The 22,851-nt window shown below is 45.0% G+C and overlaps 1 protein-coding gene across 1 annotated transcript in view; it reads right to left on the reverse strand.

The window, feature by feature from the left end:
• Positions 1-22,851, reverse strand: part of PODXL (podocalyxin like) — a 107,350-nt gene that overhangs the window by 29,466 nt on the left and 55,033 nt on the right. Inside the window, exons 2-3 of the mRNA XM_060776424.2 lie at positions 3,275-3,748; positions 456-829 (exon numbers count right to left, since the gene is read on the reverse strand). Coding sequence (XP_060632407.2) covers positions 456-829; positions 3,275-3,748 — 848 coding nt within the window. The remainder of the gene's footprint in view (positions 1-455; positions 830-3,274; positions 3,749-22,851) is intronic.

A 22,851-nucleotide genomic window follows, 5' to 3' on the forward strand; every position in this document is an offset into this window, starting at 1 on the left:
CAGACTGTGCTCTGGCACCACGAGATGCAGAGCCAACCTCAAGAAATGGAGCCACAAAGTGGAATCCATGACATGTGAGTGTGGAGAAGAGCAAACCACTGACCACCTGCTGCAATGCACCCTGAGCCCTGCCACATGCACCATGGAGGACCTTCTTGCAGCAACATCAGAAGCACTCCAAGTGGCCAGATACTGGTCAAAGGACATTTAATCAACTACCAAACTCACAAATTTTGTATTTTGCCTGTTTGTTTCTTTGATTTGTTCTGTTAGAAATGTAATATAATTGAGTGGTTGTTCTGACACGACATAAATCTACATTGCACTCTGCTCTATAACTGATAACCAATATTGCTCCACTTGGATCGTGCCTTCATGGTTCAACCCCAAATAGATACAATGCCCCATTGACACTGGAGCCAACATTTCCGACTGCTTTGAACCATAATGTTTACCTTTGTTTGGGCTTGAAATGGAGCATGAATAGTCCCACTGGGAGGAGATGGAGGATGGTGCTTTGGAGAGTGTGTTGCTGCACCAGTGGTTCCTGCAGCCGTATGGCTTGAATCTGGGGTAGGCGTTGGCGCTCCCAATGGAACCAATGTGGTTGCACTCTCTATCTTTCCTTCATGTTTTGTCGCTGTTGTTGGCGCCGATCCCTTGGGTGATATAGGCCCTGGCTTCATTGTGGTTGTCACAACGGACACCGTAGGGAGACCAGTCGTTTTCTCCTTTGTAGTAGTGGCACTTCCCGGAGGCACAACACCGCTGCCATGTCCCGGAGCTGTGGTGGGCCTGTGACTTGTAGTGGCGCCAGGTGTAGTTGGTACTTTGGTGAAGAGGGAAGTTTGAGAGAGAAAAAATTACAACATGCCAGTATTTTAAATGTCATCACTTCTGTATCAACATTACAGTAAGACAGTGAAACAAACCCATATTCGCAATTTCATTGACCTGTGCCCGGGGGAAAATAGTCTTGTTGAAGGTTTTCATGGCCGGAATCACTGGGTTGTTGTAGGTTTTTTCGGGCTATATGGCCATGGTCTAGAGGCATTCTCTCCTGACGTTTCGCCTGCATCTACCTCTGAGGATGCTTGCCATAGATGCAGGCAAAACGTCAGGAGAGAATGCCTCTAGACCATGGCTATATAGCCCGAAAAAACCTACAACAACCTGGAAAATAGTATCTCGAGAAATTAGCTACAGTAGAGTCTCGCCTATCTGACTTTCGCTTATCCGACATTCTGTCTTATCCGACATTCTTATCCGAGGTCCTCCTTTTCCTCCAGCATTTATCCTTCAATTAAAGGAGCATTTCCCCTCTCATCCTCCATTCCCAATAAGTGAAAAAGGCAAGACTAGGAGGAGGAGGAGGAAGGAGGAAAGGGGGAAAAGAGGCAGGACCGGAAGCGGAAGCATCCTCCCTCCTTCCCTCTGTTATTTCTATGCTCCTCTTCTGCATCCGGGCCGCTCTAGCTCCAAAGCATTGCATTGCCTTAACCCTTTGAGTCTAACAAAATGAAGTTCAACAGTGACAAATGCAAGATACTCCACTTAGGCAGAAAAAACAAAATGCGAAGATACAGAATGGGGGACAATGCCTGGCTCGAGAGCAGTACGTGTGAAAAAGATCTTGGAGTCCTCGCGGACAACAAGTTAAACATCAGCCAACAATATGATGTGGCGGCAAAAAAAGCCAATGGGATTTTGGCCTGCATCAATAGGACCATAGTGTCTAGATCTAGGGAAGTAATGCTACCCCTCTATTCTGCCTTGGTTAGACCACATCTGGAATATTGTGTCCAATTCTGGGCACCACAATTCAAGAGAGATATTGACAAACTGGAATGTGTCCAGAGGAGGGTGACTAAAATGATCAAGGGTCTGGAGAACAAGCCCTATGAGGAGCGGCTTAAGGAGCTGGGCATGTTTAGCCTGAAGAAGAGAAGGCTGAGAGGAGATATGATAGCCATGTATAAATATGTGAGAGGAAGCCACAGGGAGGAGGGAGCAAGCTTGTTTACTGCTTCCATGGAGATTAGGACGAGGAACAATGGCTTCAAACTACAAGAAAGGAGATTCCATCTGAACACGAGGAAGAACTTCCTGACTGTGAGAGCTGTTCAGCAGTGGAACTCTCTGCCCCAGAGCATGGTGGAGGCTCCTTTTCTGGAAGCTTTTAAACAGAGGCTGGATGGCCATCTGCCAGGGGTGATTTGAATGCAATATTCCTGCTTCTTGGCAGGTGGTTGGACTGGATGGCCCATGAGGTCTCTTCCAACTCTTTGATTCTATGATTCTATGATTCTATTATTGAGCAGTACTTCATATTCAAAACTAACCTTGCGCTATAGATAGGGAAAAACCTGTTTTTCTAACCATAGCAGCTCAGGGTTAGTGTGAAAGGATCCCAGGATATTTTCTACCTTTTGGGGAAGAGTTACCTCAGTAACCAAAGAAGAAAAGAAAGAAAGATCATCTCTATGGTTTCACCAATTGACCGTTTTGTTTGTAACTTTGACAAGCTGTGCCAAGTCTGCAAGGACTTTGAGAAATAAATATTCTGTTTTGGTGTTCAAAACCTGTAGTAGCCTCAGTTGCTGGGAATCTTTAGCTTCTAAAGAAAGACCCCCGCGGTCTGCCTGGACAAAGAGAGAAGCACATCTTAGTTTTAGTTTTATAGGATCTGGGTATGACGGCACAGTCTAGCATGACTTGATCACAGCATTGCACCGGGACACCTAGAGATTCCTAAAGACAACATCTTAAATCAAATTTGTGAATAATACAAGCATCAGGTGTCGAAACCACAAGTGTGGAGGGACAACTGGACTTAAAAAAATAGCAATAGAATCATAGAATCAAAGAGTTGGAAGAGACCTCATGGGCCATCCAGTCCAACCCCATTCTGCCAAGAAGCAGGAATATTGCATTCAAATCACCCCTGACAGATGGCCATCCAGCCTCTGTTTAAAAGCTTCCAAAGAAGGAGCCTCCACCACACTCCGGGGCAGAGAGTTCCACTGCTGAACGGCTCTCATAGTCAGGAAGTTCTTCCTCATGTTCTTCCTCAATAATTGTGGCACATGGGCATTCATGTTCCTCCTGGAATCTGAAATGTTACGGTCCATATTTTGCTACACCTAAGTCAAGGAATAAGCCTGCTTCTCTTTGTTCCCTGAGCAACAAAGTCTAACCTCCTTAAAGAGTACAGGAGAGGAAATGCAAGGAGGGTTTCCTCAACATGTTCGATTTTGTCTCAATGGGGAAATACCTTTGGCGACAACAGCAGATAATGTGCTCTTCAACGAAGACGTTGGAGGAGGTCTCGTCGTCCCTTTGCCAGATGAATCACTGCTGGGCAGAATGGATGGACTTGTTCCTTTTGGGCCAGCGGGAGATGAAGTTGGTGGGACTGTGGGTAGTTTAGAAGCTGTTGTGATGCTTGTCGCCCCCATAGTTTTGCTCGACACAGATGAAGAAGGTGGTTTGATACCAGCCGATGCTGATGTAGTGGGTGCTCTTGTGGAGGCACCCAAAGTGGTTTTCTGTGTTTCTTTTGTGGTGGAAGAGGGGACACTCTTAACTGTGGTCATACTGGCAGTAGTGGCGAGGAGAGCTTTTGAAGTTGTTGGTTGGAGTGTTGAAGAAGCAGGGCTTCCAGAAGGTGCAAGGCTGGGTTTGACTGTGGTCGCAGCTGCTGTGGGCCCACTTTTTGTAGTTCCAGCTGAAGCAGTGGAGGCATCTCCTAATAAAAAGATGCAAAGTTTCAACAAAGGGAAATTAATGGTACTACACTTAGGCAGAAAATAAAATGAAATGGCCAACACCTGGCTTATAATAATAAATATAATAAATATAATAATAATAATAATAATAATAATAATACTTTATTTGTACCCTGCTACCATCCTCCAGGAAATAAAGCCCAACTGCTCATTGGAGGGAAGGATACTAGAGGCAAAGTTGAAGTCCTTTGACCACATCATGAGGAGACAGCAACGCCAACAAAGACAATTATGCTGGGGAAAGTGGAAGGCAAAAGGAAGCGGGGCCGACCAAGGGCAAGATGGATGGATGGCATCCTTGAAGTGACTGGACTGACCTTGAAGGAGCTGGGGGTGGTGACGGCCGACAGGGAGCTCTGGCGTGGGCTGGTCCATGAGGTCACAAAGAGTCGGAGACGACTGAACGAATGAACAACAACAAACCATCTCCCCAAGAGACTTGGTGTGGCTTACATGAGGCCAAACCCACAGTACATCAATAAAACAAAGGCAATAACAAAATAATCAATACAAAACAGTAAAATAAATCGCATAAACAAAAATAAACAATAAACAATAACAATAACATACAAGCATTTAAAAAACCTATGGCCGGGCCAAATGTAGTAATTTATAAAAATAATGCTGGGCATGAACAAGGTAGGGTATAACTAGGATAGGGTTTTCAAAGAAAGATGAGGGCACGCAGGCAATCCTAAATCAATGTTAAAGTGCATTTGAGGACATACTGCTAAGAGTTTTCCTTATTCAGGGAAGGCACACTGGAACAACCACGTTTTCAGGATTCTCCTAAAGATTGCCAGCATTGGGGCATGTCTGATGTCCTTGGGAAGTGAGTTCCAAAGTCGGGGGGCCACCACCGAAAAGGCCCTCTCCCTCGTCTCCACCAATCACGCCTGCAAAGGGCCTCTCCAGATGATCGAAGAGATCATCCACACTTGTGGTTTGGTGGGATGTAAAAGGGATCTAGAAGTTAGTAGTCCACATGTTGAACATGAGACAAGAGTGTGATGCAACAACTAAGAAGGCCAATGCAATACCAAGCTGTACCATTCCAAGTGGTACCATTCCATAGTACAGTGTCTACACTAAAGGAGGTCATAATTCGATTCTATTCTGCTTTGGTGAGACCTCACCTGGAATCATACAATGTCTCATTCTGGGCTAAACAATTGAAGAAGGAGATGGACAACTCGAACTGTCTCCCAAAGCAGTTACTCTACTCCCAGAATGGAAAATGGACTGTTGGTGGACAAGAAAAGAGATTTAAAGATGGACTTAAAACTAACTTGAAAAACTATGGCAGAGACACCAAGAACCGGGAAGCCTTGGCCCATGAACCTCTAACTCAAGCATGGGCAAACTTTGGCCCTCCAGGTGTTTTGGACTACAACTCCCACAATTCCTAGCTGCCTTCTGGTGGTTAGGAATTGTGGGAGTTGTAGTCCAAAACACCTGGAGGGCCAAAGTTTGCCCATGCCTTCTTTAACTGGAGGTCAGCTGTGACCAGCAGTGCTGCAGAATTCAGAGAGGCACGAATGGAGGGCAAAAGAGAGAAATGTACCAAGAGGAAGGCGTGTCAAGCCAACCCTGACCGGGACCCCCTTCCACTTGGAAACCAATGTCCTCACTGTGGAAGAATAAGGCTCCACAGTCATTTATCTATTGCAGGGCATTCAGGCTAATATAGATGAAGAATATTTTTTTTTGAAAAAGTTGTCCCTTCCCATGCTCCTCCACCTTCATCCGCATCATTTTGGGGTCCCTGCTGTCTGGGAGTTTATTCCTTGTCCAAGAATGTTTCCTTTCCAGGGAAGGACTTCCTCTCGCCTCCAACCACCTTGGTGACACAGCTTAAGGCCGGCTCAGAGTCTATTAATAGGGGGAAAGGGAAATGCAAAAGAATAACTTCAGGAAATACCGGGGGACACACCCCGCTCCACACAGGCAGCCGTGTCCCTGGCAAAGAGCCACAGCCGGGCTCCCAAAGTGGACTGAGAAAAGCCGGACAGCGACACCGACACCAAAGAGCTAGAGGAACGCAGTCTGAGAGTCTTGCAAATGCCCATTTCCACATCCTTAGTTGGGAGGTGATTAGCTGGCCCTGACTAATTCTTGTCTGGAATTCCCCTGTTTTTTGAGTACTGCTCTTTATTTACTATCCTGATTTTAGAGCTTTTAAAAATATAAATCCCACTTGCCTAGTTGCCAACAAAGGATTCCCCCAGGCAGCAACCAGCCAGGCTTTGAAGCTGCAAGGCCATTAAATGCTAATCAAGGTGGACAATTGAAACATTCACACTTGCCTCAAGGAGACAAGAGTTTTTTTCTTCCACTAGATATATAAACCTCACTTGCCTAGTCTCCAAAAGCCCTCACAACCCCTGAAGATGCCTGCCATAGATGTGGGCAACATGTCAGGAGAAAATGCCTTCGGGGCATAGCCATACGGTCTAGAAAACTCATAGCCACCCAATCAAGTGGCAGTTCATACCTTCCAATCAGATGATGCCTCCAGGCAACAGAGTCAAGGCTACCTCTATGCAGATAACTTTACTAATTCCAATATTCACACTTGCATTAAACAGGTCCTTTTATTCCACAGATATATACATATACATACACACACACACATTCCACTTGCTTCACTGCCAACAGAACCTCTGAAGATGTCAGGCACAGATGCAGGCGAAACGTCATAAGAGAATTCTGCTGGAACACGGGACATACAGCCTGAAAAAATCACAGCAACCCAGTGATTCTGGCTATGACAGCCTTTGACAATACCTTTGAAATAGTTCCTAATAATTTCCTTCTGAACATGAGGAAGAACTTCCTGACTGTGAGAGCCGTTCAGCAGTGGAACTCTCTGCCCTGGAGTGTGGTGGAGGCTCCCTCTTTGGAAGCTTTTAAACAGAGGCTGGATGGCCATCTGTCAGGGGTGCTTTGAATGCAATATTCCTGCTTCTTGGCAGGGGGTTGGACTGGATGGCCCATGAGGTCTGTTCCAACTCTATGATTCTATGATTTTAAGTCTCTACATTCTCTCCTCTTGCTCTCTTAAACTGACAGTCTTCCACCATGGAAAAGTATGGACCAGGTTGTGGCACAGTTGGTTGGGAGTCAACTGCATTATAATCACTATTGACTGAAAGGTCATGAATTTGAAGCTCCTGACCATTTGTCTAGCTTGATGTTGACCTTTGCAGCCCAAAAAACAGTTGCATCTGTCAAGTAGGAAATTTAGGGACCGCTTATGCAGGGAGGCTAATTTAAATAATTTACAACGCCATAAAAATCTCCAGCAGTGTGCAAAAGAATGAGGAAGTACTCCATCGGTGTCAGAAGTGGAAGTGAAGCGATTGTTGGAGCTCAGCCTGTGATTGTGTTTCAGGATTAGAGTGCTTTGGATGTGAGGAGTGATGTTATTGAGTTTCAAGATGAGTTTCAAGATGGTAATGGTTTGGTCAATGATATTGATGCCGAGAATGACCAGGAGATCCCTGTTCAAAGTGTAGTTTCCCATGAGAATGCCCCTGAGGGGTGTGGGGATGATGGTGTGCTCTCTGAATTGTTACCAGAGTGTTTCCATGATAGGGAACATGAACACAGCTCGGCACCTGGCCCAACTGCAAATAGATAGACGGGAGAAGATCAGTCAAAACAGGAGAACCAAACAGTGGCTCCGGCGTTCTGCCAGGCTTCAAGAGAAAAAGATAAGAAGTTCTCAGCTAAAGCAAAACCAATTTCTGAGCACTAGAGACATAGCTAACAGCGTGATAAAAGTCCCAAATACAGGATATGTTGTCAGATGAAGCATCGTTTGGAATCAAGTCAAGATCTTGTCCTTGTTTCATGGAAGCTTTGCTTGGAAAATTCATGTTTTAAGTGCTTTTGTTTCATGGTTTTGATTCTTAGATTCAATGCTTTTATATTCATGCCTTGGATTCATGTTTCCTGATTTCTTGCATTTTATTTGGGAAGTTTTGACTTTGTTTTTATGGACTTTGCTGGACTATTACCCTGGACGACTTTGTTCCTGCTTATCTTCCTACCTAATTGGATTTACCTATTTCTTTAAAGTGCTTTTTTACTTCACTGCTTTTTAATTATCTTCAGTAAAAGGATTGTTTCCCTATCTAACGGTGTGGTGTTTGAAGTCAGAGGGCTTTTCCTGTCCTGGAGCACAACAGCTTCCCCGGTGGCTGGAATTCAATCATACCCTCATGAAGTTGGAAAGATTTTTTTTTTTGTCGTGTCAGGGCAACCAGTCAATTATATTAGATTTCTCACAGAACAAAGCAAACAAACAAACAGACAAAATACAAAATTTGTGAGTTTGGTAGTTGATTAAATGTCCTTTGACCAGTATCTGGCCACTTAGAGTGCTTCTGGTGTTGCTGCAAGAAGGTCCTCCATTGTGCATGTGGCAGGGCTCAGGTTGCATTGAAGCAGGTGGTCAGTGGTTTGCTCTTCTCCACACTCGTCGAGGATTCCACTTTGTAGCCTCATTTCTGAAGGTTGGCTCTGCATCTCATGGTCCCAGAGCACAGTCTGTTCAGTACCTTCCAGGTCGCCCAGTCTTCTGTGTGCCCAGGGGGGAGTCTCTCCTTTGGTATCAGCCATTGATTGAGGTTTTGAGTTTGAGTTTGATGTTCACTTTTGGACTCTCGCTTGCTGAGGTGTTCCAGCTAGTGTCTCTGTAGATCTTAGAAAACTATTTCTAGATTTAAGTCGTTGACGTGCTGGCTGATACCCAAACAGGGGATGAGCTGGAGATGTCTCTGCCTTGGTCCTTTCACTATTGGCTGCTACTTCCCGGCGGATGTCAGGTGGTGCAATACCGGCTAAGCAGTGTAATTTCTCCAGTGGTGTAGGGAGCAGGCACCCTGTGATAATGCAGCATGTCTCATTAAGAGCCACATCCACTGTTTTAGCGTGGTGAGATGTGTTGCACACTGGGCATGCATACTCAGCAGCAGAGTACCACAGCGCAAGGGCAGATGTCTTCACTGTATCTGGTTGTGATCCCCAGGTTGTGCCAGTCAGCTTTCGTATTATATTGTTTCTAGCACCCACTTTTTGCTTGATGTTCAGGCAGTGCTTCTTGTAGGTAAGAGCACGGTCCAGAGTGACTCCCAGGTATTTGGGTGCGCTGCAATGCTCCAGTTGGAAAGTTAAATTGCCTCTGTCTGTCTGCCTGTATGTGTTGTGTGTCTATGGCATTGAATGTTTGCTATGTATATGTGCATTGTGATCCGCCCTGAGTCCCCTGTGGGTTGAGAAGGGCAGAATATAAATACTGTTAACAAATAAATAAAAGTTACTTCCATATTTATACCTGAAATCTAGTTTCAGTAAAGTCATCTATTACAATTGACACTCTTGAGACTTCGAGGGCAAAGAGTTGATGTGATCGATTGCTGAAAAGTCCAGCCTTGAAAAACTGGGTTCTCTGCACACGACAGGTTCAAGCAAAGGCAACAAAAACAAATATTCCTGTAACCCATTGCTTTTTTCTGACATCACAGACAAACCCAGTGCAGACAAGCCATCGGAGGATGTGCCATTCACCCAGCTGCAAAAGGGACAGCCAGTCAGACAAAAATGCTTATTCTTTTGTGGCATGGTGATGGAAAGCCGGGCAATCTTCCAATCTCTCCTCCACCATTTCTCCCCTCCTGCAAAGAACACTCTTCTGCTCTTATCACTACAGTTCAGACAGAACTCAAAGGATAATGGTTCACAATGAGCCTCACTTTATGATATTTGGAAGCGGTAGGGTAAGGGGATATAGATTGACGGATGCTGGCAGCTTGAGAGGTTGTGCCAGGATGGGATTGATGCCCACCCAGGAAATAAATGACCATGAAAAGCACCACATTGGTAGCCCTGGAAACTAAAAGCCCATTATAACCAGGCTTGCAGCATGATGTGTGTATCTGTTATTGTTTTCTGTTGATAGATACCTCATCCTTGTTTGCTCCAAATTATTGCATATAAAGGGATTTGAGCATTGTGTGTGTATTTTGGTATCCATGGTGTGTATGTGCATGCTCCGGGAACCAAACCCTAGTGCAGGCATGGGCAAACTTTGGATTTCAACTCCTAACCGGCTGTTAGGAATTGTGGGAAAGGGATAGAGGTCAGTGGTGGAGCTCGTGGATTCACTGCAATATATATATATTTTCCCTGTAGTAACCTACGGATGTGAGAGCTGGACCTTAGGGAAGGCTGAGCAAAGGAAGATAGATGCTTTTGAACTGTGGTGTTGGAGGAAAATTCTGAGAGTGCCTTGGACTGCGAGAAGATCCAACCAGTCCATCCTCCAGGAAATAAAGCCCGACTGCTCACTGGAGGGAAGGAGACTAGAGACAAAGTTGAAGTACTTTGGCCACATCATGAGGAGACAGCAAAGCCTAGAGAAGATAATTATGCTGGGGAAAGTGGAAGGCAAAAGGAAGAGGGGCCGACCAAGGGCAAGATGGATGGATGGCATCCTTGAAGTGACTGGATTGACCTTGAAGGAGCTGGGGGTGGTGACGGCTGACAGGGAGCTCTGGCGTGGGCTGGTCCATGAGGTCACGAAGAGTCGGAGACGACTGAACAAATGAACAACAACATCATATATATATATTTCACTAAATATATTGCAGTGAATCCACGAGCTCCACCACTGACCTCCATCCCTTCCCCTTATGACTGACTTCCTGGGGAAAAAATAGCATATAGCAAATGCAGGAAATTGATTCATTTTGAGAAAGAGCGAGGGCCAGAGAGAATCTCTCCCCCTTCCCTAATAGCTCTATGATGTTAAGGCCATTATTATGCCTTTGTATTTGTTGACTTGATGCCTAGTTTCTTTTTCTTTTCTGCCTTTAATCTTCTGCTGCGTGAAGCTCTGAGAGATGTATCAGGCAGGGGAAGATAGAGGTCAACAAAGTGAGTGGAGCAAATCATCTTCCAGCGCAAATCCACTTTCGAGTGGAAAACAAGAGATGGCAAAACATGACAAGGCAAGGGACCGGAGGAGACAATGAATAGCTTTTCTCACACATTTGCAAGATAAAGAGCACTCCGATAAATACACCTATGGTTATTATTCCCCATATATGAATTCCCAGCAAAGCCTGGAAAATAAGTCCTGAGCTACTAGTGTGAGAGAGATGGGAAAAAACGATTCACACGCATCAGGAAATGAGATAGGAGGTGAGCGCAGGAAGAGAAAGGAATGGAGTCCAAGTCTAAAACAGATGCTGGGATTTGACTTTGCTCCATGCAGTCAGGTGCTGTGTGGGGAAGGCCTGGGACCTAGATGGGATCGCAATAACAAACTCCTCTAAATGTTTAGTTTTCAAGAAATCCCAATGACAGATTTGCCTTAGCGCAGGCATGGGCAAACTTCGGTCCTCCAGATCTTTTGGACTGCAACTCCCATAATTGGGTTGTTGTAGGTTTTTTCGGGCTATATGGCCATGGTCTAGAGGCATTCTCTCCTGACATTTCGCCTGCATCTATAGCAAGCATCCTCAGAGATAGTGAGGTCTATTGGAACTAGGAAAATGGGTTTATATATCTGTGGAATGACCAGGGTGGGACAAAGGACTCTTGTCTGCTGGAGCTAGGTGTGAATGTTTCAACTGAACACCTTGATTAGCATATAATGGCCTGACAGTGCCTAGAGCAAACTTTTGTTGAGAGGTGATGAGATGTCCTTGTTTGTTTCCTCTCTGTTATTGTGCTGTTGTAATTTTGGAGTTTTTTAATTGGTAGCCAGATTTTGTTCATTTTCATGGTTTCCTCCTTTCTGTTGAAATTGTCCACATGCTTGTGTATTTCAATGGCAACACTCACAACTCCTAACAGCCCATTTGCCCATGCCTGCCTTAGAGTCCCTGCAAGCCAGAAATGACCCAAAGGTACACAACAGAGAGCACAGCACCAAAATCTTCATTCCCAAACCCATTTTCAGTCTGTCAACTTGGACAAGTCTAACAGCTTGAACCTACGAAGGCTATCCGGAAAGTAATGTTACAAGGCACATAGCTCTCATGGGGAATTTTTGCAGATGAAGTTGGTATCACTGCCGTGTAGTGGGAACCAGCGGAAGTAAACGAGTAGTGTCAGTTGTCAGTAGCTCATCAACTGGCGTTGTGGTGAAGGTTAGAGATGAGCATCCTCATTCCATTTCCCTCCAAGTGCGAAGGTCATGCTGTAATACGCTACTTAAATTACCCGTTGAGATTAGGCAAGCCCCACCCTAGAAACTTTCAGGAACAACCTCAAAACTTGGCTTTTCCGTTGCACCTTTGGAGAGTGATCCTTCATCTCTTCTCTCACTCCCCCCATAATGTTTATCCTCAGTTTGCACTCCCTCCAGCCTGTATGAAGGCCCGTCTCCACTACTCTGTCAGTCATGAATTTCTCCCTTACAAATATACCTGTTTTTATTTCTATCTCATCCTCAAGTTTTATCGTTACCTGTACATGTGGCCCGCTCACTGTGACTGTGTCTGATTTTTTGCTGTTTTATTTTGCATTTTTTAAAAATTGTATTTTTAATGCTCTACTTTTAATGCTCTCAACATATACATGAAGCCATTGGGAGAGATTATCCGGAGTTTCAGCGTGCGATGTCATCTGTACGCAGATGATGTCCAACTCTGTTACTCCTTCCCACCTGCTACTAAGGAGGCTGTTCAAGTCCTGAACGGGTGCTGGGCCGCTGTAACGGGCTGGATGAGGGCTAACAGATTGAAACTAAATCCAGACAAGACAGAAGTACTCCTGGTCAGTCGAAAGGCCAAACAGGGAATAGGGTTACAGCCTGTGCTTGACGGGGTTACACTCCCACTGAAGGCGCAGGTTCGCAGCTTGGGAGTGATCCTGGACTCATCGCTGAGCCTGGAACCCCAGGTCTCAGCGGTGGTCAGGGGAGCTTTTGCACAATTAAAACTTGTGCGCCAGCTGTGCCCGTACCTCAGGAAGTCTGACTTGGCCACGATGGTCCACACTCTGGTTACATCCCGTATAGACCACTGCAACGCTCTCTATGTGGGGTTGCCTCTGAAGACTGCCCGGAAGCTACAACTAGTCCAACGAGCGGCAGCCAGATTACTAACAGGAGCGGGGTACAGGGAGCACACTACACCTCTGTTGCGTCAGCTCCACTGGCTGCCAATTAGCTTCCGAGCACAATTCAAAGTGCTGGTGCATACCTATAAATCCCTAAACGGCTCCGGCCCAAGTGAAATAATAATATACCTATAAATAAAGTGAAATAATAATAATAATAATATACCTTAAATTTTATCCAAAAAGGGGCCATCCTGGGAAGGAAAACTGGGATGTTGGTAGATCCAAAGCAGAGAAAAGACCATTGATTTAACCAAAGGCGATATCAAAATCCAGAATTTTGTCTCTCCTAAATCAACTCATAACGAGGTCAACTAACACATGGATTTAGTCCGCTATAAAGTAAGTTCTTTATTAGCTCATCGAAGTAGAACCTGCAAGACAGTCCTGTATAAAATGTGCTGCAGTAGCCTTAATCATTAGGCAAAGTGATCAAATTGTACTCCGCTGGTTAAATGCAAGTCCTATGCTAGTCCTTTGTTTATGGGCACACAATGGAGGGACACAGGCACCTGCATCATATGCGTCGCTGTGGGGTGGATGTTTTTATTCCATTGCTATGCTTTTCCACAAGAGACATTCCATTTTCAATAATACATTGTTTCATAAACAATCAGTATTGGTACGATAGTGAATGGATATAATATAACTTGAATGGAGTAAACAGAGATGGGCATGGTACCAATGCAATCTAGGCTAAAAGTTGCAATTCTCAGGTGACCACCTCTGGGAAGCACCATTCTTCAGGCATGCCAGCATTGGTCAGTGCCTTCCTGCCTCCAACTCTTGAAGGCCAAAACAATGCAAGGGAGGTCTATGTTATTATGTTGCCATGGCTCGAATCTTAATGCAATCCAACAAAACAAATTCCAAATAAAACCTTGAATTTGTTTGAGAGTAACAAATAAATAATACCCAGGATGCATTATTGCGAGAGCCAGTGTAGTAGTTTGAGCACTGGACCAAAAATGAGTTGAAGGCACACAACAGGCCTTCAAACTGTTTCTAATGTTTGGCAACCCTAAAGTGGATTATTCATGGGGTTTCATGACAAAAGTTAATCTCCTTCCCTCCTTTTCCTCCTTCCCTCCTTTTCCTCTTTTCCTTCTTCCCTCCTTTTCCTCTTTTCCTCCTTCCCTCCTTTTCCTCTTTTCCTCCTTCCCTCCTTTTCCTCTTTTCCTCCTTTTCCTCTTTTCCTCCTTCCCTCCTTTTCCTCTTTTCCTCCTTCCCTCCTTTTCCTCCTTCCCTCCTTTTCCTCTTTTCCTCCTTCCCTCCTTTTCCTCCTTCCCTCCTTTTCCTCTTTTCCTCCTTCCCTCATTTTCCTCTTTTCCTCCTTCCCTCCTTTTCCTCCTTCCCTCCTTTTCCTCTTTTCCTCCTTTTCCTCTTTTCCTCCTTTTCCTCTTTTCCTCCTTCCCTCCTTTTCCTCCTTCCCTCCTTCCCTCCTTTTCCTCCTCCCTCCCTCCCTCCCTCCCTCCTTCCTTCTGGTTCTATATTGCCCTTCAACAACATTGGGAAAACTCCTGAGATTGTTATCTCCGCCATGCCAAATTACAATGATATCCTTCCAAACAAAGCTTTGTTTGCTAAACATAACAGTCCAATAAACACATCAAGTTCACAGATCGCAATCTGTTTAAGAAAAGAGCAGGGCTTGAATGTTTAAATTATGAGGCAGAATGGTACAGCTGTCCCTCTATATCCACAGTTTTTGTGTCTGTGGATTCAACCATCCATGGCTTGAAAATACTTGATGGTAACACACGCCATCAAAAAGACACATACAAGGGTCCAAGAGCAAATCAAGTATTGGCTTTCGTCTATGCCGATGATTGTGCCATCACTGCTCAAGCAGGGAGCTTTGAAATGGTTGAACAGAAGCTCTCCAAAGCTCTAGGTCAGTGGTTCTCAATCTGGGGTCCACAGATGTTTTTGGCCTACAACTCCCAGAAATCCCAGCCAGTTTACCAGCTGTTGAGATTTCTGGGAGTTGAAGGCCAAAAACATCTGGGGACCCCAGGTTGAGAACCACTGCTCTAGGTGCTCTCACTGCCTATTACAGGGGAAACCACCCAATTCCTAATCCATCTAAAATGCAGATGTGTACTTTTCACCTTAAGAACAGACAAGCATGTTGAGCTCTGAGGATTACCTGGGAAGGAATCCCACTGGAGCACTGCAGCGCACCCAAATACTTGGGAGTTACCCTGGACCGTTCTTTGACTTTCAGGAAGCACTGCTAGAATATCAAACAAAAAGTGGGTCCTAGAAATAATATCGTATGAAAGCTGACTGGCATAACCTAGGGATCACAACCAGACACAGTGAAGACATCTGCCCTTGCGCTATGTTACTCTGCTGCTGAGTACGCATGCCCAATTTGGAACACATCTCACCACGTTAAAACAGTGGATATGGCTCTTAATGAGACATGCCACATTATCACAGGATGTCTGCGCCCTACATCACTGGAGAAATTACACTGTTTAGTTGGTATTGCACCACCTTACATCCGTCGAGAAGTAGCAGCCAATAATGAAAGGACCAAGGCAGTGACATCTCCGGCCCATCCTCTGTTCAGATATCAACCAACATGCCAACGCCTTAAATCAAGAAATAGCTTTCTAAGATTTACAGAGATACTTGCAGAAACACCTCAGCAAGCGAGAGTCCAAAAGTGGCAGGCTAAAACCCAGAACCTCAAGCCATGGCTCATACCGTATGAGAGACTACTCCCTGGGCACACAACAGACTAGATGATTTGGAAGGTGTTGAACAGACTACTCTGGCACCACTAGATGCAGACTCAACCTTAAGAAATGGGGCCACAAAGTGGAGTCCACATCAAGCTAGTGTGGAGAAGAGCAAACCACAGACCACCTATTACAATGTAGCCTGAGCCCTGGCACAAGCACAATGGAGGACCTTCTTATACTAACACCAGAGGCACTCCGAGTGACCAGCTTCTAGTCAAAGGACATTTAGTAGAATGCCAAGTTTTAAAACTTTGTTTGTGTTTTTAAATACATTATAAGTGGACCCTCAGTTTACTTCTGACATAATAAATAAATACTAAAGACCAAAAGGACTAAGTTGAAGCTGTCATACTTTGATTATATCATAAGATGACATGGTCAAAGGAGAACTCCAAGTCTCTCTACTTTTTTGCTTAAGTTCTGCAAGTTCAATGCCTGGCTTCTTTGATTGTTCACCTGCAATGCAGTCTTCCTTCACTGACTCATTAGAAAGATAACTGTGTTTGCTAAAGTGAAAGGTGGTAGGAAAATGGGAAGCCCAGACTGTGCAAGACCTCAGAAAAACTGTTAGGTTTAATTACTGTGTCGTTATTGTTGTGTGCCTTCAAATTGTTTGTGACATATGGAAACACTAAGGTAAATCTATCACAGGGTTTTCTTGGCAGAATTGGTCTCTCCAAGACACTCTATTCTACGGTTGAGCAGCTCTTACAGTAAATAAATTATTCCTCGTGTTTCAGTGAAATCTCTTTTCTGGTTTCACAAGGCATTGTTGGAACGAAATGCAAAGATACAGAATGGGTGACAATGCCTGGCTCGAGAGCAGGACGTGTGAAAAAGGTCTTGGAGTCCTCGTGGACAAGAAGTTAAACATGAGCCAACAATGTGATGTGGCGGCAAAAGAAGCCAATGGGATTTTGGCCTGCATCAAGAGGAGCATAGTGTCTAGATCTAGGGAAGTCATGCTACCCATGCTCTATTCCGCTTTGGTTAGACCACACCTGGAATATTGTGTCCAATTCTGGGCACCACAATTCAAGAGAGATATTGACAAGCTGGAATGTGTCCAGAGGAGGGCGACTAAAATGATCAAGGGTCTGGAGAACAAGCCCTACGAGGAGCGGCTTAAGGAGCTGGGCATGTTTAGCCTGAAGAAGAGACCAGGGACCACTCTCCAACATTAGTACCAAAAGGTTTACGAATTTCCCAAGGCTGAGAAAATACTAGCGAGGGCAAGGTGCTGGTGTCTCTCTCCTTCCTTCCTTCCTTCCTTCCTTCCTTCCTTCCTTCCTTCCTTCCTTCCCTCCCTCCCTCCCTCCCTCCCTCCCTCCCTCCCTCTCCTTCTCTCTCTTGCCCTCCTTCAACGGTGGCACACACTCCCAGTGTCAATTTTCACCGCATGTTTTGCGGACCTTATTTTACGTCTTGCGGCCCACCACTGTGCCACGGCCCACAGGTTGGGAACCACTGCTGTAAAGGCTCATTAGAGTAGCAAAGGGAGTACTAGAAGGCACTGAAATCTAGAGCCAGTCCCACCAAATAATTTTAATTGGGAGCTCATCAGATTCAACTGAGACCTTTTATGTATCAGAGGATGTACTATTCCCATAAGATATAGTTTATGTTGTCTTCAAGCAGTAAATCAACAGAGGAATATAAGAACACCTTAAGGGTAAAGGAAAGGAATTCCCACTCTTTTATTTAGCTTAAAAGTGATTAAATCACTGCTCAGGATTAGGGGAGGGGTGTTGGGGTCAACTTCAAGAAGGCATCCAAGCAATGCGGCTTCATGTCTCGTTCCCACCACTTTGAACAACAGTGGGATGTTGACACAGTCTGCGTTTGGGCATTTCCCGCCTGAAATTCGAAGGAATGTAAAGTGGGCAACAGGCTGTAAAATAGTCGTGCTGACTTGTCACTGTTGTGAGGTTTGACAAAGGCTTCTCCAGTGGCAGCAGCATTAGACATAGTAAGACTTACTGGGATCTTTTGGTTTTTGGATATTGTTGTTTCTTCTGATTCAAAACAAAAAAGCAATACTGACCTGGTGATGAATGTATTACCAGCTCTTAGGTTTCCATGTGTGTGTGATTGTGATGGGGAGGCACAACACCTGCTGATGATATAAGAGGGGCAATTCTCTCCTCTTAAAGGGACAGCTTTCCCCTCTCAGTGTGATGAAGTCACAACTTTAGAGTAGGGACCAGGTAAACAAACTTGGAGCTGGATCTGGCCCGCAGGCCTTAGTTTGGGGACCCTTGCTCTAAGACATCCAACATCATTAAGAAGTATTATTTATTATTTATTTACTTCATTTGTATACTGCTCTTCCCAGCCCTTAATCTAGAAATCTAGAAATAGTTTTCTAAGATCTGCAGAGACATTCGCTGGAACACCTCAGCAAGCGAGAGTCCAAAAGTGGCAGGCTCAAATCCAGAACCTCAACCAATGGATGATACCAAATGAGAGACTCCCCCCTGGGCACACAGAGGACTGGGCGACTTGGAAGGCGCTGAACAGACTGCGCTCTGGCACCACGAGATGCAAAGCCAACCTTCAGAAATGGGGCTACAAAGTGAAATCCTCGACATGCGAGTGTGGAGAAGAGCAAACCACTGACCACCTGCTGCAATGCAACCTGAACCCTGCCACATGCACAATGGAGGACCTTCTTGCAGAAGCACTCCAAGTGGCCAGATTCTGGTCAAAGGACATTTAATCAACTACCAAACTCACACATTTTGTATTTTGTCTGTTTGTTTCCTTTGTTCTGTTAGAAATGCAATATAATTTGACTAGTTGTCCTGACACAACAAATAAAAGCAACTCAGAGCGGAAGTAACCCACATCACCCTTATGCCAGCAGAACTGAAGACTGACAGGTTGCAGGTTCAAATCCGGGGAGAGTGTGGATGAGTTTCATCTGTCAGCTCCAGCTCCCCATGTGGGGACATGACAGAAGCCTCCCAATAAGGATGGTAAAACATCAAACATCTGGGTGTCCCCTGGGCAACGTCCTTGCAGACGGCCAATTCTCTTACACCAGAAGCGACTTGCAGTTTCTCAAGTCACTCCTGACATGAAAATAATAATAATAAAAGTAACCAAAATTTACCAGAAATTGGGAAGGTATGAAACTGGAAGGTAAACCCCTGTGTGGGTTACTGTGTATGGAAAACCAGCCCCACCACTATTCACAGTTGGTCAGCTCAACCAGAGGCAGCCCTAGGTAATTTTCAACGGTAAACAAACAGTATTTTGGTGCCGGGGGGGGGGGGGGAATATATATTTTCTGTTCGTCATGGGAGTTCTGTGTGCCATATTTGGTTCAATTCCATCATTGGTGGAGTTCAGAATGCTCTTTGATTTTAGGTGAACTATACATCCCAGTGGAGCCCCCGGTGGCGCAGTGGGTTAAAGCACTGAGCTGCTGAGCTTGTTGATTGAAAGGTCGCAGGTTCGATTCCGGGGAGCGGCGTGAGCTTCCGCTGTCAGCCCTAGCTTCTGCCAACCTAGCAGTTCGAAAACATGCAAATGTGAGTAGATCAATAGGTACCGCTCCGGCGGGAAGGTAACGGCGCTCCATGCAGTCATGCCGGCCACATGACCTTGGAGGTGTCTACGGACAACGCTGGCTCTTCGGCTTAGAAATGGAGATGAGCACCACACCCCAGAGTCAGACATGACTGGACTTAATGTCAGGGGACTACCTTTACCTTACCTACCTTATACATCCCAGTAACTACAACTCGCATATGTCAAGGTCTAGTTTCCCCCAAGAGCGGCCCTGGGCAAAATCAGCTATACTGCGAATGCTTACTTTGCGTAATGGGTAGAGCTGCCCCTGAGCTCAACCCAAAAGGAATAACTCTTCTAGGTATCCAAACTTTACCTGGGAAAGCCTCCATCCTTCTGACCTGCAAAAATCTTTCATGCACGGCCTTGCCAATGGCTGAGTTTTGCAAACAATACCCATGCGCCATCATGTACACACACCAGAAATGCAATAATCTGTACAACCTAAAAGCTAATTAGTTCACAAAGAACCGGCTAGCTCTCTCCCCGCGTCCCCATAATGTGTAGAAGCTGATAACAGGAAACAAAGGATTGAGTCTTCGGGGAGAAGCTTGTTAATTTCAGATGCTGATTTTCTGTAGCGAAAACAAGATAAGCCCATCAAAGGCTGAGCCCAACCCACAGCAGTAGATGAAACCGGAGGCCCCTCTATTTAGAAGGAAAATAAAGTAAGAGAACGGGAGTGCAAGCCAGCTGGGCATTAGCCTCCTAGCCTTCATACCTCCGAGATGCCTGAGGGCCGAGGAGGAAATCGGCTTAGCGCTTAGTAGCTCTGCAAGCCCGGGAGCTCATAGTCCTCCTCTCTTCCCAGAAAGGCCATTGGGCAGAAAGGCTTATTCCGATTCTCATACGCATATAGACACAAATAAAAGGATAGAGAAACAGAAAAATAATAATAATCCTAGTGTAACAAGGGGGAAGAAAGATCTCATTCCTTCCACTCTGTTAGAACACAAATAAAAAGCAAAACAGCTCCATTTTTTTTCAATAGGATCCCAAAATTACTCCTAAATGCACAAAGGGCAGTTTGTCCTCAACTCTCTGTAAAAGCCAAAATGATAAACCAAGGCTCTCATACTTTGGACAAATGGTGAGAGAATATGGCTCATTGGAGAAGGCTCTGTTGTTCATTTGTTCAGTCGTTTCCAGGTCTTCGTGATTTCATGGACCAGTCCATGCCAGAGCTCCCTGTTGGCCATCACCACCCCCAGCTCCTTCAAGGTCAATCCAGTTACTTCAAGGATACCATCCATCCATCTTGCCCTTGGTCGGCCCCTCTTCCATTTTCCTTCTACTTTCCCCAGCATCATTCCCTTCTCTAGGCTTTGCTGTCTCCTCATGATGTGGCCAAAGTACTTCATCTTGGCCCCTACTATCCTTCCCTCCAATGAGCAGTTGGGTTTTCTTTCCTGAAGCATGGACTGGTTGGATCTTCTCGCAGTCCAAGGCACTATCAGAACTTTCTTCCAGCATCACAGTTCAAAAGCATCTCTCTTCCTTCACCACAGTTCAAAAGCATCTCTCTTCCTTCGCTCAGTCTTCCCTAAGGTCCAGCTCTCACATCCGTAGGTGACTATGAGGAATACCATTGCTATGACTACGCGGATCTTTGTTGCCAGTGTGATGTCTCTACTCTTCGCTATTTTATCGAGATTGGTCCTTGCTCTCCTCCCAAGAAGCGTCTCCTGATTTCCTGGCTGCAGTCTGCGTCTTTGCACCTAGGTGCAGTAATCTTTGCACCTAGAATTACAAAGTCTGAAATACATTTCTAGGTGCAGTAATCTTTGCACCTAGAAATACAAAGTCTGTCACTGCCTCTGGTGTGTTGGCCATAACACCTCCATGTTTTCTCCCTCTATTTCCCAGTTGTCAATCATTCTCGTTGCCATCATCTTGGTTTTTTTTTAATGTTTAACTGCAACCCAACTTAAATAAGGCTATGATCTGGTAAAAACCAAGGCAGAGGGAAAAGACTGCATTACAGCTGAATATGGACTCCATCAAAGCACTCTTCTGGCAGTCACTAGCCAGTCCCTCTGCAATACCAGACATACAGCTTAATGGTGTTGCATTAGAAAATAGTGACCATTTCTGTTACCTTGGCAGCCACAAAAGTCAATATTGACTCTGAAATACAACACCGTTTGAGCTCTGTGAGTGCAGCGTTTTTCTGAATGAAGCAGAGAGTGTTTGAAGACCGGGACATCCGTAGGGATACCAAGGTGCTTGTTTATAAAGCTATTGTCCTCCCAACCCTACTATATGCCTGCGAAACATGGACTGTCTACAAACATAACACTCAACTCCTGGAATGATTCCATCAACATTGCCTCTGAAAAATCCTGCAAATCTCTTGGGAAGACAGGCAGACATATGTCAGCATGCAGGAAGAAGCAAAGACCACTAGCATTGAAGCGATGCTCCTATGCCATCAACTCCATTGTCCTAATGTCCAATTACCGTCCCCCAAAGCAATTACTATACTCCCAATTCAAGAATGGAAAACAGAATGTTGGTGAACAGGAAAAGAGATTTAAAGATGGACTTAAAGCCAACCTTAAAAACCATGGCATAGACACAGAGAGATAATGCCTCCATCTTTGTTACTTGGGTTTAGATGGGAATATTTTAATAAATCAAATCCAGAAATAATCCTTAGAATGTGCTCTTTAACTATCACTATTCACTTTTCCACATAATCACCAGACAATTGGATACATTTCTGCCAGTGATGAACAAGTTCTCTTCCGTCACGGAAGAAGTCGACACTCTGTTTCTGCAACCAGTGTCTTGCAGTTCTCTCATCCTGGGTTCGCATTGTGCACAGATCTTCCAATAGCCAAGCAAAGCAATAATGTGACCCACATGTTCTTGTGAAATGCCGATTATGCTTGAAATTTCTCTGTGAGTGATACGACGATTGTCCTGAATCAATCTGTCAACCTTTTTGCTTGTGAAACTCAGTGGTTGCTGTCACAGGACGTCCAACTCTTTGTTTGTCACGCAAGTCAGATGTTCCCACCTCAACATCTTTAAACTTACTTGCCCAATGATGCACAGTACTCACATCAACACAATCAACATAAACAGCTTGCATTCTCTGATGAATCTCCTATGGGGTGACACCTCCTTCTGTCAAGAATTCAATGACTGCACATTGCTTAAGTCACATTGACCGACCGTCTGCGCAGGGTTCCATACTTCACACTTTAACAACACAATTGTTCAATGATAAGGCTTCCTGCCAAAATGAAACTGTAGAGAAGAGTCTACTGAACAAGCCAGTACCTGCCACATACCAGTACTGCCATCTGTTGAGGAGTTACGAAGGTGGAGGCATTACTTTTCATTCAACCCTTGTATCTCCAACCTCCGACAAAATGTAGTCATGAGAGAAGCCGCTGAAATCACTTGAATATTCCAGGTGGCCTGCATGCAGTTCTCCAGATACATGTCAATTGCGTTTGTTAACTTTGCTGGAGTTGCAGAAATAAGACATATAATATTGAGTCGACAAGCTCACGTATGCACTTAGGTTTGCCGAAATGGGCAAACATCTCTGAATAATTCAGAGGGAAGGAACAGAAAGACCAGCTAAG

This window comes from Anolis sagrei, chromosome 5 (assembly GCF_037176765.1).
Source record: "Anolis sagrei isolate rAnoSag1 chromosome 5, rAnoSag1.mat, whole genome shotgun sequence".
Taxonomy (NCBI): domain Eukaryota; kingdom Metazoa; phylum Chordata; class Lepidosauria; order Squamata; family Dactyloidae; genus Anolis; species Anolis sagrei.